Here is a 16,856-nt window from a genome sequence, read left to right on the forward strand (position 1 = left end):
CTGGATACAGGGTGATTACATTTTTGAAGAACTTTAATCTTACAAGGTAGAACACTTTGAAAGCCGCCGTGCCTTTCGTCCTTGGACTGAGTTTGTTGGGGAGATGTCCGTGTAGAGGTAATTGTATCAATAGTAGTATGGCAGAACTCTGCCAGCTCATGCAAAAACTTGCACTTAGGAATGCCCTGCAGGTTCGTCAGGATGTGAGAAAGTTTTGCTATAAATAATGAAACATGAAGTATAATTTTCAATGCAGAAAGGGCGTGCTTTCTCCTTGCTTTTTATTGTTTCATTGCAGGCATCCCAGTGCTGCCTGGCTTCCTTCACTGTGCCATCAGACTTCGTAGCCTCTTCACTGAATCTAGTGCTTACGTGCTACCTTGAGAAACTCAGCCATGCCTGCTTCTTTTCCCATTTGTAAGGGCAAATGGTGGGTCCTTTGCCTTCCTGCAAGCAATTCCACATGTTGTTAAGCTTGTGTAGCTCAGGTGGCTTTTTATTGCTGATGTGTTTTTTTTTTTCTAATATTGGGGTGCCAAGGGATTATGCTGCAAATGGAAGTAAATTTACCATGCTACATTTTTTTTTCTTGTTTATATATCTAAGGATCACTTTTTAGTTATTAGTGCCTTATTCTGTAGCTGTGCCTAGGAACACTTCTTATTCCTAGATATATAGCTACAAATTTGGCTTTAAATGAACTTGGTGAAAATGAATTAATTTCTCTGAGATATCAAGGTTTATTAAAAATTAAAAAGGTCTCATCTAACTCTGCTCCAGTTCCTCTGTGCAGGCTCTCCATAACTGCCTTTATATGTTTATTCCTAGGTCTTTAACATCCTCCTTAGTTACTCGAGGATTGGAAGGCATTTTATTTTCCTCTCTGCCCTTTTCATATATGCAGTAGAAATATGTATTGAACAATTTTGCCTTTTCTGCATCATTATTGAAAACTTTGCCAGCTGTATAGCTGCAGTGCTGCTGAGGTTCTGCTCAGTTAAAACTCTTTGTCCTTAGCCAGACCTGCGATGGCTTTTTTTTTTTTGTCTTTAGCTTTCCTAATAAATATTTCATCTTTCCTATCTTTGTTTACAGTAATTTCTATCGATTTCCTCTTTTCAGTCATTTTATATTGGCTTTTTGTTCCTAATTGCCTCCTTCACTTCACACCAATTGAGAATGTGCTTTTAGCCAAACTTGCTCTTTTTCTTAATTGTGAAATTGTGGCTTTTGGCCGTCTCATGATTTTTTCCCAAAGTGCTCTCAGTTCTCACCCTACTTGTTCTTTTCAGACAGTTTTTGTGCATTTTATATTCTTCAGTTTGGGGGTAACAGTCTTTTCGAAGTCTCAGACATAGATTTTTCTTTTGCTTTCTGTTCTGTCCTCATTTTTTAATATCCTTTCCGTTATGATTGCATATTATGATATTAGAGTGCAAGATCTGGATCAGCAGCAGCTTTAGTGACATGCTGAATAGTACCTGGAAGGTCGTGTCCTGTATCTTTGGGGTCCTGAGCCTTTACAGAGACTATTTTCTGTTCCATAGAGACTGTCATCCTTTTCTCAATTAATGCAGTGATGTTGATTGTGATTTCTTCTCAGTTTGTTGCTTCCATCTCAGTCCTGAAGAAGTACTTATGCTCTTCAGAATATATGTGTTTTTGTTGTTGTTTGTTTTTTGTCTAACCTGCATTTATTAATTGACATACTAAAGGTGATTCTTTCTTCCACAGACCTTGCTTACATCCTTAGATTCTTAGCGCTACACTGTTGAAAACCAGGATTTGGTTATAATCCTGTTTGGGAGATGGCTATGCCAAGCAAGGTCTCCTGATAATAGTCATAAACTTCTGCAATGGTGATTTTGTGTGTGGAAGGATCTATCACATAGAGAGCTCCTAAACTTCTTGTTTGGGGTGCTGAGTTATGAGACCTGTTGCTGAGAGGTGCTAGGAGAACTGGCTAAAAGCAGCATATGCTCCTAGATCTGCATCCAAAGCCGCTGCTGAACCAATTGCTATGAACCAATTTGCTCCTGCTGCGGCAGCGATTTTAGGTAGCGTTTGGCAGCTAAGGCTGCCAGAACAATCTTGTTCCTATCGCATGGGTGTCCAGCGAGCTACGCAGCAAGCTGTAAAGCTAAAAATTGACTGTTTTGCAAGAACGTGGCAGTTGGAATTTGCGTTCCTAATCAATCCCTGACTGAGTCACTTTGCCTTACCACGGCTCTGAATCACTGGTGCTTAATTGATGGGAACGCAATTTTACGCAGAAGATGCCAGGCCTTGTGCAGGGGCCCAGCGAGTGGTCCCGAACTCCACGTGCCAGCCTGGAAGGTTCCTCAGGTCAAACTGATCTACAGAGAGACAACCCCACTTCCTCCGTGCTGTGCCTGGCCACACGCCACGAAGGATGCTTTAGTGATTCAGCATGGTCTGATCAAACACCATGGTCATAATTTCCTGCAACAGCCTCCCAGAAACATCTCTCTTGAGCAACTTCTCTGGGATTTGAGAGGTCACCATGACAGAGGACACCTGGTAGGCTTTAGATGTGAGCGAAGCCGTCGTGCTGTGTTGTGGGAAGTGTAAACCTGCCTACAGGGGATCCTGAGGCATGGTCTGTATCTGCGAGGCTCACAGCAGCCAGCTCAGCCCTACATAGCATTTGCAATGTCGTTTTGTAATGCCTGGGAGAGCTCTCCCTTCCACACAAAATTTCTTGGAGCCCCAGAATTGCCGAGTGTCCCTAACCAAGGTCTGCTGGACAGACAGGAGCTGGCACTCCTGGTCTGTGCTGATACTGTCTTCTCCTTGCCATTTCTGCAGTCTCTCTCTCTCTGCATTCTTCCTTCTCTGAGAACACGTGTCCCTAGACCCTAGATAGCTAAACACATCCTACTAAGAGCGCTCAGCAAGCGTGGAGCAGATTGACTGCAAGCCCTTCTGATGCTGAATTCAGCTGACAATCAGCTCCTAATGCCAGCAGCTAGTCCTGTGGTGTTTTTTTTTTTTCTTCTTCCTTCAATCTGATGTCGACAAGGTCAAGTCTAGAAACTTCTAACAAATGTTACTTTCTCATTAACAGGCAGCCTGTTGGGTGCTAACTCCTGTTTTGTGTATACCAGTTGCTGTTTTTATCAGCTCTCTTTGTAAGCTTTGTGTCTGAACAGCTAGTAATGCTGGAGTGGTGAATGGCATTACAGCCCTCGGGGCTCTCTGCGCATGTTTTTTAGCTCTGTGTATTTTTTTTGAAGCAGTTAGTATTTGAATCCCACTTCCAAGTGACCCTGGCTGCTCTCTGAGTAGGAAGGGCTGAGGTGGCAGAGCAGGGGAAATCAGGGGACAGATGGGTGGAGAGAACCATGAACAGGTTGCAGCTGGTCCACAGAGCTGTGATGTGGAAGGGAAACTTCTTCACTGGGGAAGAGTCCTAGTTCCAGGTCCTGTTCGGCAGTTTTCCCATCCTGCACCTTCAGCATCCTCTGCTGGCCGAGGGCCACGCAGGTGTGCTGGGATGCCAACTCGGTCATGTCGTAAAGCCGTGTATCCCGAGCAGCAAGGGCAATGAACTCCCTGGGTGCTGGGTTTGGATAATAGGCTGAAGTAGTAGGAGCCCTGTTTTACCATGACTTGAATATTGGCTCTTACCTAATTATCTCTGCGATCTCAAACCTAGTGCTGCGAGCATGGATCCAAATACGCACTCAGAGCAATTATGTAAGTGAGTGATATCAAATATAGAAGATACATAAATACGGTGATTTAAAATTGTAGCATTAACATGTATGTGGAGACTCACAGTTCAAATCAAGTGCCTTTAAATCATTGGGAATCTCTCCACTGCTATCAGTAGCCTTTGGTTTAGCTTCCTAATGATTTGTCTTTGGTACTGGCAGTCACAGAGCGTGTCTGCCTGTGACCAGGTCAGGGCTGTCAAGTCCTGGTGGATGCTCAGCCTGAATTGATGGCACCAAAAGTTAATTCCTGTTAGCGATGCAGTAAGGTACCCGAGATTGTTCCTCGAGTCTTGCTAAGTGGCAATGTTAGGGCTGATTAAGGATGGGTGAGCGTGGGATGATTTTCCCTAGCTTGGAAAGGCGATCTCCAGAGGAGTGCTCTTGTCCGGCATGCTTTGGGATTGATAGCTGGCATCAGCTGCAATGAAATGGTCTCTCGTTAACACTAATCATGCGTAGCTTTCTTTTCATATTAGATAATGAACGCAGTTAAGTCCTGGAAAGCCTTCCCTCTCTCTTTCTGCTGACAGCATTGGATTACTGTGATTTATATTCTTCATATAGGAAGTAATATGATTATTCAGTTAATCTATTATTCATTTCACTCATGATCTATTCTTTTCACATTCGTATTCTGTGAGTCAATTTCTTTCTCTGCTGTTTTAATAGAGTAGCATTTTAAATTGTGAGAACACCGCATTAAACATGTATAAGATTTAATCTAATTTAAAATGCCTTCTTCTAGCAGGATATGCCTAATAAGCATAAAAACAATAATGTTCAAAATGCTACGGCATATTAACGGGACGCATTGTGAAGGATGCATTTTTCAAATACAGCTAAGCACTAATTAATGAATGTGTTTATAAAAAACAAAAACAAAAACCCACCCTTATCCTGAAGCTGTGATTGACATGGAAGAAGATCTTTTGGCAGAACAGCATCACATACAAGATGCCTTGAAGTTTACAAATACTATTTCTTGCTGTATACTGTGATAGCTCCGGAGTAACACGTAAAATCAGTGATATCTCACAGTATTAATGTTACACAGGCACCAAAGTGCTTGTGAATAATTAATCTGCACTTGATTTAGTGCTGGATGTATGTGTGACCCACCGGTTCAAATGGTTTTAGGTTTCTTCTCTGCTTTTTTCTGCAGAGAACGTGAGCCTGCTCCAGCGGCACAGCCTGGTGCTTCCAGTACTTCCAGAGTTTATCCATCAGGGCAATAATTATTTTTGCCAATGATTTGCTTGACAGAAAAATGGAGTTTTGGCTTGACTGAAAGCTTGTCTGAGTGCATTTCAGCCCTCTCCCTGCCCCCTTAGAAGTGTGTAATTTTGATGGGTTTTTATGGGAAATGCTTTTGTTGCCTGCTTTGAAATGCTGTTTCCCTTCAGAAAATTTCGTCAATGAACTCCTGCAAAAATGTAGAACCTGCCCCATGCAAAAAGCATATTTTGCCATCAGCTGAATAGACCCTAGTCTAGCTAAAACTAAACTGTTTAGCTGTTTTCTGTTTCACTGACTACTTTCTTGAGCCTTCTAATGCGAAGGTTTTGACCATGCAAGCAGCCGCACTCTGAGGACACGGAAAACAAGAAAGCCCCGATCCCCCAGCAAGTTACACACAGACGTCCCCCAGCAAGTTACATGCAGACTTCGGGTCTGGTAGGGCTGTGCCTGCCCCGAGCAGCCCCCAGGAGCCTGCTTTTCCTTGCTGCACAGAGCAAAGCAGAGGGCAGGAGACAGCAGAGCCTGCTCCCACGCCACCAGCTGGGCCATGGCCAGGAGGAGCCCCTGCCGTGCGCTTTGGGAAGCATGCTCAGCTCCGTCAGTTTGGACAAAAAGCTGGTGGAAGCTGGTTTTGTAAAACCCAGTGGGAAAACTCACGTAATTAAGCACGTCCCTATGTCTCTGCAATCCCCGAGTCTGCTTTTTAAACCTCCTGTTCATTACCCTTGTATCAGTTTAATTATAGATTTTCAGCAGAGGCTGACATGCAACAGGAGGGCTAATTGTGCGCTTGCTTTCCGGGATTGCTCACTCCCAGCAGGTAACTCCGGGCGCATATGGTGGAATTAGTTGTGTGCTCCCGCTGCTGACCTGCTCCACGTGCCTGCTCTCGGTGACCGTGAGCCTCTGCCCTCCCACACGTCGGGAAGGGTGAGTCTGAAGTGATGCAAAAAGAGACGTGGACGGTCAGATGAAGATCACTGAGACAGCTTGCTGGAAGCTGTGCCTCAAATGATGTAGAAAAATGACTAATGCTGCAAGTTCCAGAATACAAACTTGTGGTATCAGGAGAGTTTAGAGAAAAACATACTTTCTGACAGCAGGTCAGAGGGATGTTGCTTCTGATTGTGGTTTGGATTCAGCAGCGTTTCTCCTTGAGCATGTTTCGGTTCTTGATAAGGTCAAAGCTTTGCTAAATATTTCTATTTAGTATTTGTATTTTGGTAGTTGCTAGGTACTCCACTTGCAGTCCAGGATGCATTGTGCTGCTGGTGTTTGAGCATAAGAGAAACACGAGAGTGCTTTGTATTTGAGGAATGTAAGAGGAGCGTACTTAACTCGACATCTCTCTGCCCTGGAACTCGCGTGAAGTAAATAGTTACAGGAGAACAACTTCTCTGAATGTTACAAAACCAATATTTGAGAACGAGCATGCATGTATGGCATTTTGTTTAAACTGAGGAGGTCCAAGCCCGCTTTGATGTTCTCCATCCCAGGAGGAGCATACAGAGACTGTATTTCAGGTGTTCAGGAGACCCAGGCTGAGATGCCAGGACTTCACTGACACTTCTGGGTGCTGGGAATTGGTAAGCTACGGCCATTCTTGTGGTCAGATACCAAGTGCTGTGGGTCCTCCTGCTGCCAGTCCCCAGTGTTCCTCTAACTCCCTAATCCCAGTGCATTAGGAAGAAAGCCGTGGGGTAGATGGTTCAGCTTTCTGTGGTTGCGGTGGGTGGCATCTGCACCTCTGCAGCACTGTAGAGCACGGCAAGTGGCAGCTCTCTCATCTGCTCCACATCAGAACGTGCCCAGAATCTTCCAGTGGTGAAAAATCCTCTTATTTGGTCACACTGCTTGGTTTTACAAATTGCTGGCCTGTAGGTGACCCCCTTCAGACAATTAAAAGGCTTTGATGGGTAAAGCTTTTCCTGGTTAGGATCCTGGATGCCTCAGCAGTGACATATCTCAAGCTGACAGTCGGCGTCATGGGCTGTTTGGGCAGCTTAGGCCCTGGGCACACAAAGCAGCAGCATGTTTTTTTTCATGTCTACCTCTCTTCGCATCCATCCATCTTAATAGAATTGTTATTTCTAGCCTTCACTGTTTTGTTTCTGCTTTTGGCAAATAATGGAAGAAAAAGGTCTGTGACAATTTTGAAGGCTTTGTGTATATATATATATATATATATATATATTAATTTTTTTTAAAAAGGGTTATTGATGGCTGCTACTTTCTCTGTGGGCATTTGGAAAAATCCTTGAAATGATGTTTGGTGGCTTGGTGAAACAAATTATTACTATGGAAACAGTTGCTGAAATGTTACAGAAAAGTTTCTCTCTGGTTTTCCTTTTTTTTTGTTGTTTTTATGCTGTCATGAAATCATGTGGCCTTACTGCTGAGATGCTGGGATACACCTGTCAGTGCTATTCATTATACAGCTTAAAAAAAGAGAGGAACGAGCATGTCAAAATCTCCAGATTCGGGATCTGAGTACAGCAGCAGAAATGAACACCCATTTACCGAAGAAAATTAAGAAACTAGGAAAAAGAATGTACACATATCAACTGGAGGAATCTTACTTTAAATGCTGGTGATTTTTTATAAACACGGTAGGAAATAATATTTTAAATATACCAATTCTACATATACAAGCTGCTATTTAGGTACAAAACCCCTGCCTTTACAGTAGAAATTTTCTAGTTTGACCAGCATGCCCATGTCTCGAGGTGGCTGAGCTCTGCCTGCCCCGGGGTGGTTTGGCACAAAGGCATCGTATTTGTCTTGGCATAAATGGCCCTAAACGTTCAGAAGTGTTGATGTCTGCCTGGCTGTGCACAAAAGGCAGTAGGAAAGTAAGCTCTGAGCGTGGAAATCTCGGTTTAGTTATCACAGTGTATGCTAAAGGATGCAGAAGTGTGGAAATTCAAACTGAAAATTAATGGGAGTTTACTGAAACTTTTCTTATGGGAGAAGAAAGTTTTGTTTGATTTCTAGGGTGTGAACAATCAGGGCACTGAACTGGCACCAGTGATTTACAACACAGGTGGGCACAAGCCTTAGGGGTCAGCCCAGGTTTGAAATACCACTACAGCATGTCCCTGGGGAGCAGGGCACACTGGAGTCTGTTCCCAGGGGCTGTCCTGAAACTGGGGATGAACTGGTGCACATCTTCAAGTGATGTATCACAAGGTTCATGCTCAAGCCTTGGCCTCAATGGCCTGATCCTGATGTGCTGAAAAACCGTCAAGGTGTTTTGTCCTTCAACTCATAGTGAAACTCCAGCCACTCACTGTGCAGACAAGTAGAGGGTTTGAGCTCAAGGAATGACTTCGGTCTTTTTCAAAAACCTGCCTTTGGCATACTTTGAAACATTAATCCTTAAAGGCGATGGGCTTCACTTGAAACCGCCAGAAGTAATACTTGTTTTGGAATAACCCCTAGCAAACCTGGGGATGTTGCTGTCAGGTTTGTCCTAGCATTTGGGATTGTAGCCCTTCTGCAGCAGCACAGTGGCTGGGGTAATTCTGTGCAGTCGTGGCTGGTCGAGGCTGTCTGGCTACTGCTAATTTAAGAACTGGATTGAAGAGTCTTGTGCATGGAAAATGAAAAGCTACTTGTGGATCAGACAGTGGGAGGAAAAGTGGGTTTGCATTTGCAAAAACCCACTCAGCTCCGAAGCACTGATACTAGAGATGTTTTTGTCAAATCCTGGTCCTTGTCCCGCATACACCAGTGGAAATGAGGAACTGCTCCACTGAAGTGAGTGAGGCTATCCACGTAAACAGAGGTGAGACCGGATTTATGCTTCTGTGTGACTCCTCTGAGCAGGGAGCAGATCCTGAGCAAGACAAAAGACTTGGGTCTGAGTGCATTTCTAACTTTAGTATTTTTATTTTTTAAACTACCCTTCTCCTCACTCCTGCCCCTTTAAATCCAAAATAAAATATTGCATGGAGTGCTTTCATAAATAATTTACTTTCTGCCTGACACTAGTCAAGGAGGCATAAAGCTTCCTGTGTGTACATGCTGCTTCTGGAGCTCAGCAGTAACTAGATCTGAATTTAAAACAAAAATCTGAAGATTTTTGTTTTTCTATGTGGATGGAAGAAGCTCGAGGGCTCTGAAAGAGCCGGTTCAGGCCCCACCACATCAAACCCTCTCTGTGGGATTTGGAAAGGCGCCGGTCATTCATCCTGACCCCTCCAGGTTGACCAGGGGTGATGTGGGCAGGACTGCCCTTGTGGTTAAGGAACTGGGTGGAACTCGGGGGATTTTGGCTCAAGCCTCTGCCCTGCTCCAGGTGACGTCAGCCGGGTACAATGCAGCCCTGTGCTGAGGCTTCCAGCCTGCCTCGGAACAAGGCGGGAAGCAGAATGACTGCGTTGATGTGCTGTGTCCAGGCAGAGAGATACCCGCTGCCCAGCGGGGTTAGCTGACACAATAGGTGTGTCTTGTTTTCCCAAATGACCTTGCGAAATTGCCAATTTGCCATCCCGCAGGTCCACAGAGAGAGGAATTATTGAGCAAGCTGTGGGGTTTGGAGCTGTTTTTTCCAAATGTCCTTTGTGACCTTGGGCAAATCACTTAGGCAGAAATTTAGCAAAGTATTAAAGCATTTCAGTCCTATTCTGGGACTTATCTCTGGTTCATCTCAGTGGGATTTAGGTTTCCACTTTCTATTTAAGTACCTAAATCTCATTGTGATCCATACAAATCTTAAAGTTTCTCTTTGAAAAAAGGGGTTCACAAAATATCTTGTCTCACAGGGATGCTGTGAGGAGGAATTAAAGATTGTGAAAGAATTAAAGATTTGATGATGGTGCCGTGTAGGTGTGATGGAACTATCACGCGTTCCCTAAAGTGAAATCCCAAGCACGTGCTTGGCATGAGCATTGCACAAGCATTTCCAAGCTGGCAGGAGCACCCAGTCTCCATCTTGCACAAAATTCGTTCTGTAATTTACTGCAAGCCTCTGGAAAATAATTCTTTCACAACAAAAATAAAATAAAATTCTGCCTGTGGCCTGGCATCTGTAACATGCTTAGCAAGCAGCATGAGCTCTTCATAATTCATCAAAAAGGCCACACGGATAATGAGAAGAGGCTTCCTTCTGTAGCTGAGCATTTCTTTCCAGTGCTGCAGAATGAAAATCGGAGGTGGCTGCCGAGGGGAGGACCGGCTTCAGCACTGGGGCCAGCGTGTCCCGGCAGCGCTGTGCCTGTGGCTGGGGGCACCACTCGTCGCCCATCCAAGGGGGCTTCCACCCAAAGCCTAAACCGCCGACCTCTCCTGCCCACCTCTGGCAAAGAATTTGGGCTGAAATAGCCAAGCTGTGGTTAAATGAGCTTCAGAAAGCTGCCAGAGCTGCCTTGGTAGCTTGTTTTCTTTCTAGGTGACATTGCGAGCGGGATGGAGCTGAGCCATCCCAACGTGTCCCTGGGAAATGACTCTTTCGCTTGGCACCGTTTCCAGCGGGAATCAGGGAGGATTTCAGAGATGTTCCCCATGATGTACTAAAGCTTAGCTTAAAAAAACCCTCAGAGATGAAAGGACAGCCTGCTCCAGCGCCAGATGAAACGTGACAAGGCGAGTGGCTGCTGTGGCAGCGAGCTGTAGAGAGTTCCTGTGAGGGAAGTCGCAAGTACTGGAAAGTCAAAGGAGCAGAATGGGGTGTGCAGAGGGATTTCTGCCATGTCCATACGTGTGGTGCCGTCAGCTCTGCTCCCTTCTAGGGCTGTGTAATTCCCTTGGACTTTGGGGAGACGTGCAGGATGTCCGGGGGGAAAGGGAGAGTTGCTGCCCGGTATGAACTTGCTCTGCAAGCAGGCACCTCCTGCGCTTGCTGTTTGGTTTTTGTTCCTTCTTTGCAATGTAAACTGCAGAGACTTTGATACGATAACAGAAGAGGAGAGTTAGGTGAGTGTACTCTGCTGAAAAACTGTTAGGTTACGTCCTGGTCTTAGTGCAATCCTTCCCAGCTTGCTGTAGCTGGCTGAAGCTGTAACGTGAAGATGGGATTTCCCATCACACTGCACGAACCTATGGGGACTGCCAGGCTCTGTGCTTCCAAAGTTCACAGAGCTGCAATCTCTTCTCAGAGGTCAGGGTCTGTGATCTGCCGTGTGTATTACAGCAAATTTGCAGGTGCAGTGTGAGTGTTTATATCAATGATTCCATGGTTTCCTTCTCCCTTCTCTCATTTTTGGTTTCACAAATTGGCCAGAAATTGGTAAGGAAGACTAGGACGTGATGCCCCTTCCCTCTGGCTGTGGGATACAAAGTCAAGAAGAGGGCACTGAAGGAGAAAACACTGCAGTGAAGAGTGGCCAGACTGGAGATACCTCTGCTTGCTCTACCTTCACTGCATCATCTATGAGTTTTTTAATTGCAAATTCAAGAATGAGAGAAGCAACATCACGTAAAAGTGAACGAAGGGTTTGCTAATAGGAATTAGCAGAGCTCTGCTCTCCTCTCCCGTGTGCAGTTTGGGATATGCCCTATGGTCTCAGTAAGGCGCTGAGCGAGGTGCGCTTCTGGCTAGGGGCTGATAAATGGTGCGCGGTGCCTAGGAATGGGGCTGCCTACATCTGCCTGAGTCGGGTGAGCAACCCAGCTAACTCCATACACAGTGGAGATGTAGGAGTTATTGTGGCAATAACCTGTTGAGTCACTGTTTTTTATTGTACAATTATTTGTGTTCAGATCTGATGGCTAAATAATGTGCAATACTGAAACACTGCAGAAAAGGAAATGAATGCAGAGAGCATTGCTCCACACGGCAGAATGTCCCTGCTGAATAAAATCTACAGCTATTTCCCTCAAGCTCTAGTTAATAAGGTTCTAAAAATGCTGGGTGAAGTCCTTAGGGGCTGGTGCCCGAGTGCAGTTCAGAAGAGTAGCCTGAAGTTCAGACGCTTCTCTAAAGCTTCTCTCATCCCTTTGAATGTCACGAGTCTTCAAGCCTGGGCTGAAACCCCTGCCAGGACGCTCTTCTCGGCAGTGTTTCAACTTCCTAGGTTCCCACTGGAGGATGGAACTGCACAGGCACACAAAACTCGTGTCATTTCATGCTTAACACCAGAGGGTAGTGGTGTACTGGGGACAGGCAGAGATTTGGGGTGGTAGGAGCACCGTGGTGACTGCTTTCAGAGAACGGGAATGCTTGTCTGGTGCAACATGTGGAGTGGGGGAAGCCTCTGGAGAACAACTGGAGGAGCACTTTGCAACCTGTCCGTATTTACTCTATGGCCCTCTCACTTGTGAAATACCCCGTCTAGTGTAATGCAGGCCAACGCAGAACAGCCCCCTGCCATTGTCCTAACACGTGAACAAAGCATGCTCCTGTGTTTGAGCTGCTGGGACTCCTCTCCTAGCTGAAATAGCCTAGGCAGATCCTTTTATCCACAGAGCCGCAGGGCTCGGCCCTTTTACATGGGCTGGGAAATGGGCAGGTCCCTCTTCTGGGGGAGCATCTGTAGCCAGCTCCCACCCCACCGCTTGGAGGTGGTGTGCATATCCCTGTGTGATGGGACCTAGTCTGCCAGGTCCACAAGGCAGCACCCCTAGGAGAGATGATAGTTTTCTGTAACAGGATTTCAGTATGAAACATCTATTCTTAACAGAAATAGCATTTTTTTTATTTTATTTTAGAGACAGTGAGCCATGCAGAGCCTAGCAGCTCTGGATTTCTGGAATGCATCCCTCACTACTAGAGCTGGCAACCTGTCCAGGACACTCTTACAGAACATATAGATATATTTATATATTTTTTCAAACTGGATGTTAAGCGTGCTAGTGGAAATCTGGTATAAATGGGAGTCCGTGACATCAGCAGTACTGTGCTGATGCAGCTCATCACAGCATCTTGCCGCAGGTGGCCATTCCTGGCACCCATGGACCGACCGATAGGGGAAGCAGGGGCTGGGGACTGCTGAGACTGCTGCTGCTTCTTGGCACATGTGCCTCTGAGGACAATGAGGCTCCTTTCTGTGGCCTGGCCCTGGTCCATCAGTTTGCTTTTCAAGGTGCAGCTTTAGCTTCTTTGCCACCTCTGCCTTACCTCGCTGACCACCAGCTTCCTCTCTTTTGAGTCCTTTGGCATCAGTGTCAGCTTTGAAAAATCTAATTTTTGTCTGAACCACACAAAACTATTTAGAAATTGTGTGGCTACAGTGCTGTGTCAGATCTGTGAATGTTGTCTGGTTTGGGCTTTGAAGGGAAGTACACACGAGGAGAGAGGAGGAAGTGTATGAAAATCCCCCACTTGGCCTTAAAACAATGATGACTAAGGGCTGTCTACACAGGAGTTCCCTCTATGAAATTATGAGGTAATTCCCTGAATTAGGTAATTCCTGAAGTGAAGTGCTTTACTCAGCTCCCATTTCCGTCTGCAGTGCCTGCATCCATCGCATCCCTCCTACAGGTTTCTGAGGCAGTAACATCGCTGCGTTACCAGCAGCGAGAGATAGAGGGGCCTAAGGTGACTGCTTTAATGGAGACCTTGCACAGAACGTGTAGAAAGCTCAAAATGCAGATTCAGTGTGTGCTGTCACTGTACATCTGCAGAGCTTCGTGATCTAAGAGCATCTGTGCTACTTGGCCTGGCAGACCTCCAGTGCTACTAAATGCCTGAAAAGATGCAGCTAACACAATATTCTGGCAACCTTTATTTGTAACAGAGCTGCTATGAAAGTCTCAGCAAAGACCAAAACCAGTAGTGGTAGATTAAAGATGAGTGAAATTCTGGCAGCGATGCAGCCCTGGGTTACTTTCTTCACAAAAGCCATCTCGATAAGCAGGAATCCAGCAGGACAACTTCCAGAAGCAGAGTGAGGATTGTTCCTACAGGGCCCTGTGTGTCAGTGCTCATTTAGGCTGTGACAGCGAGCGTGGCATTAAATGCTGTACTAAGGTGTTAGAGAAAGGAGAATAATGGATAATAGCTATGAACGCTTTAGCTTTTAGAGCATTTTGCAGGTTTTCAGGCCAACAGGATTTGTTTAAGCTGTTGAGATGCAAGGACTGTTTTCCTCCTGCCCGTCATGGTGCCTCTGGCTCCTGCGGCGTGCTGAAGCTCGTCCCCCTTGAACGTGGGAAGCTGAGGAGCGGTCTCAGTGCAGCTCGCTGGATCCTTGCTGCGCTCTTGAAGGCTTTTTGATTGCAGTGTTGTTTCCTCTCAGAGCCACCGTGATTCCCTTTGTGCCGTAATAAAACACTTAACAATCTTTCCTCTGTTTCAGGAGAAAGGAAGCCATTGAAAAAATACATAGCCACATATATTCCAGAATTTCTAGGCTAAAAATTGCAGCACATTTAAGATATGACTGTGGCTCAACAGGCTCTCACACCTCCGAACAGTGCAATGTCACGCTCCAGAACTTCATGGCTTGTAAGATTCAGTGCTGGGCTTCTAACACACATTGCATTTATTTATTTTAAAAGTTATAATGCTGCACATCACTGGAAAAAGAAAATACTTATTTACCCTCCAGGGTCGAGCACTGATTGGTAGCTGTGTCAAATCTGAATTAAAAATATTTCAAATAGTGGCATTTGCCAGCAAATAAAAGGCATATTAGATTATTTGAGAATGTTTTTATGGCTCCATGTGAGTAATTCAACAGATGGTACAAAGGCACTTTGTTACAATGTGAAAGGAATATGAAAAATGCTCTTACTTAAAATGTGAAAGTCAGCTCTCAAAAATTTCTACGATGGTTTTCCAGAAGAGTGTGGCATGTGCAGAACGGATACAGAAGTAAAAGTGAATCCTTAATGGCATAGCCTGCCTAAAACCTTGAGTAAAATCAAGTAGTAATAGTGTCCACATGCACGCTGGTGAAAACATTTGCATTCCATGGGTCTCTGTCCCTCTTGGAGCTATAGCGGTGTTTGTAGATACAGGCTTTGCTCATGGAGCCTGCGAGTTAGGGAAACAGATCCAGCTGCTGTGAAATCACGCTAACTTTGAGGCATAAATTAGGTGGAAATTTTCCAGATTTGTATTTAAAAATTGAGATACTCAGGAGCTTTGGAACTAAACAGGGCCCATCTGTTTTAAAAATTATACAGCGTGAAGAATGCACCCCAGTATGCATCAAAATTTGGGATGTTGTAGAGAAATAGCAACTTCTAGGGTAACAGATTTCCAAACAGCGATTTTGTATGTCTCTTCTTGAAGCAGTCTGTTAAATACACTCATTGCCTAATCTACTGCTTTTAGGCTAATAACGAACTGCTTTAAAGTCTGATTTTCTGACAGAAGTGTTTCATCTCATCTCAAGGCTGGGCCCTATGACCTGGTAGGTCCTGCTCGCCTCGGAGGGGGCTCACTGGCCCGCCCAACCCATGGCCCGCATGCTGAGCAGTGTTTCTTTGAAACAAAGATGCTCTGACTGTTTGTACTTCTCAACCTTGCTTGTGTTTGGTGCTGCTGAACGGGATGTGTGGCCGTGTCTGAACACTGTATGGCCTTTGCATCAAGTAACCGTTCCCGTTTTCTTTCAGATTTCACTGCTGACCATTGGGCACTGTGCTGCGTTACTGTAGGAAACAGCAGAGCAGCAGCCCCACACCTGGGGTCTGCGAGGGGCTCTGTGTGCTCGTGGTACCCAGGAGATGTTCCACTGCCTGCGTTACTGAGTGAGGGTGCTGCTTTAGGGAAAGGGCATGAAAACAGAAAGCTTGGCTTGAGGCTTGTGTAAACGCTTGATAGAAAGTAAACCAGGGTGCAAAAGGACAGCACATGAGCTGACGCCCTGAATGCCTTCGCATGAAGCAGCTCGCTTTACTCGGGAGCATGATGAGGCCCCGGACAGCTGCCCTTCTGCAGGCCCAGCTGAGCCACCAGCAGATGCTGTTGATCCAGATGTGTCTCAGCGCTTCTCTGCCAGAGGCTGCTGCCCTCTTACAGGGGTTTGCACGAGCACGTACACCTTTAGCTCAGGCAGCAGCAGTGAGGTTAGCACAAACTGACCGAGTGGTCTGGGGATTTGGCTGATGGGAATTTGGGAGCACTTCTGTGGGTTGCTCAACAGGGCCAGAGCAGGGGCAGGGACGAGCACTGCGGAGCGCATGGCTGTAGAGGGCAGAGGGCAGCCCCGAGGCTGAGGACACCTGGCATGGAAGAGCACTACCTGAAAGGTGAGTGCAGAGGGGGTAATGAGCCATGAATTCACGCCCATCTCTGTGCATTAGCTGCCTCTTGTTAGGAGGATGATGAGCTTGCTGTGTGTCACTGTCAGGGAATGGTACACACCTTTTCTGAAAGCTCGCTGTGATGTTGTACACAGGCTTTGATTACCCTTGTCCTTCTTGGCTCTCAGGAATACGTTCTACAGAAGTCCAGATGTAACTGAGAAAAATCCCAAAGTATGGAATTACCTCCTACTTTTTTATGCTTTTTGCTTCACTTTGAGATTTCCCTGAAGGAAGCTATGCCTTCTTCTGCCTCCTTCTGGACAGAAAGTCCCTTTGTACTGTCCTGATTTTGCCACTGTTTTTTTCCTTTTTTAATTGAAAAGTTTGTTTTGGAGTTGTTTCTCCTTCCCTGGCAGTTGTTCCTCTGGAATTGTTTGTTTTCACATGATTTGCCTGCCTGCGTTCTGTCTGTGGCATGAACACCAGCAGAGTGCTGGTTGCTGATAACCATATATGCCAATAACCATTCATCTGTCGCTTGCTTCATGCTACTGCAACCCTCCCCAACTCATCAACAATTCATCGCTGTAGCAGCTCAAAATGTGACATGTATAATGAGTGAAAGGTTGCTGTTTTGGTGCAGCTGCTCAGCATCCTTGTGTTCGACATCCTGCTGAGGTTGGATGCTTGGAGGGTGCTTTCAGTTCGCCTGTCTCTGAACTGTGCCCGCCGCTGGAA

The 16,856-nt window shown here is 45.7% G+C and overlaps 1 protein-coding gene across 2 annotated transcripts in view; it reads left to right on the plus strand.

Annotated features, from left to right (window-relative positions):
- Nucleotides 1–15,479, plus strand: part of LOC308178273 (uncharacterized protein) — an 81,510-nt gene extending 66,031 nt beyond the window's left edge. Inside the window, exons 4-5 of one of the 2 annotated variants that reach the window (XM_080556685.1) lie at nt 299–430; nt 829–15,479. In XM_080556685.1, the coding sequence (XP_080412811.1) occupies nt 299–384 (86 nt within the window). In that variant the 3' untranslated portion in view covers nt 385–430; nt 829–15,479. Of the gene's footprint in view, nt 1–298 lie in introns of both variants that reach the window. The other variant, XM_080556684.1, reaches the window with a different exon arrangement.
- The last annotated feature ends 1,377 nt before the right edge of the window (nt 15,480–16,856 follow it).

The sequence above is a fragment of the Anser brachyrhynchus genome (assembly GCF_964034855.1).
Source record: "Anser brachyrhynchus genome assembly, chromosome: 15".
Classification (NCBI taxonomy): domain Eukaryota; kingdom Metazoa; phylum Chordata; class Aves; order Anseriformes; family Anatidae; genus Anser; species Anser brachyrhynchus.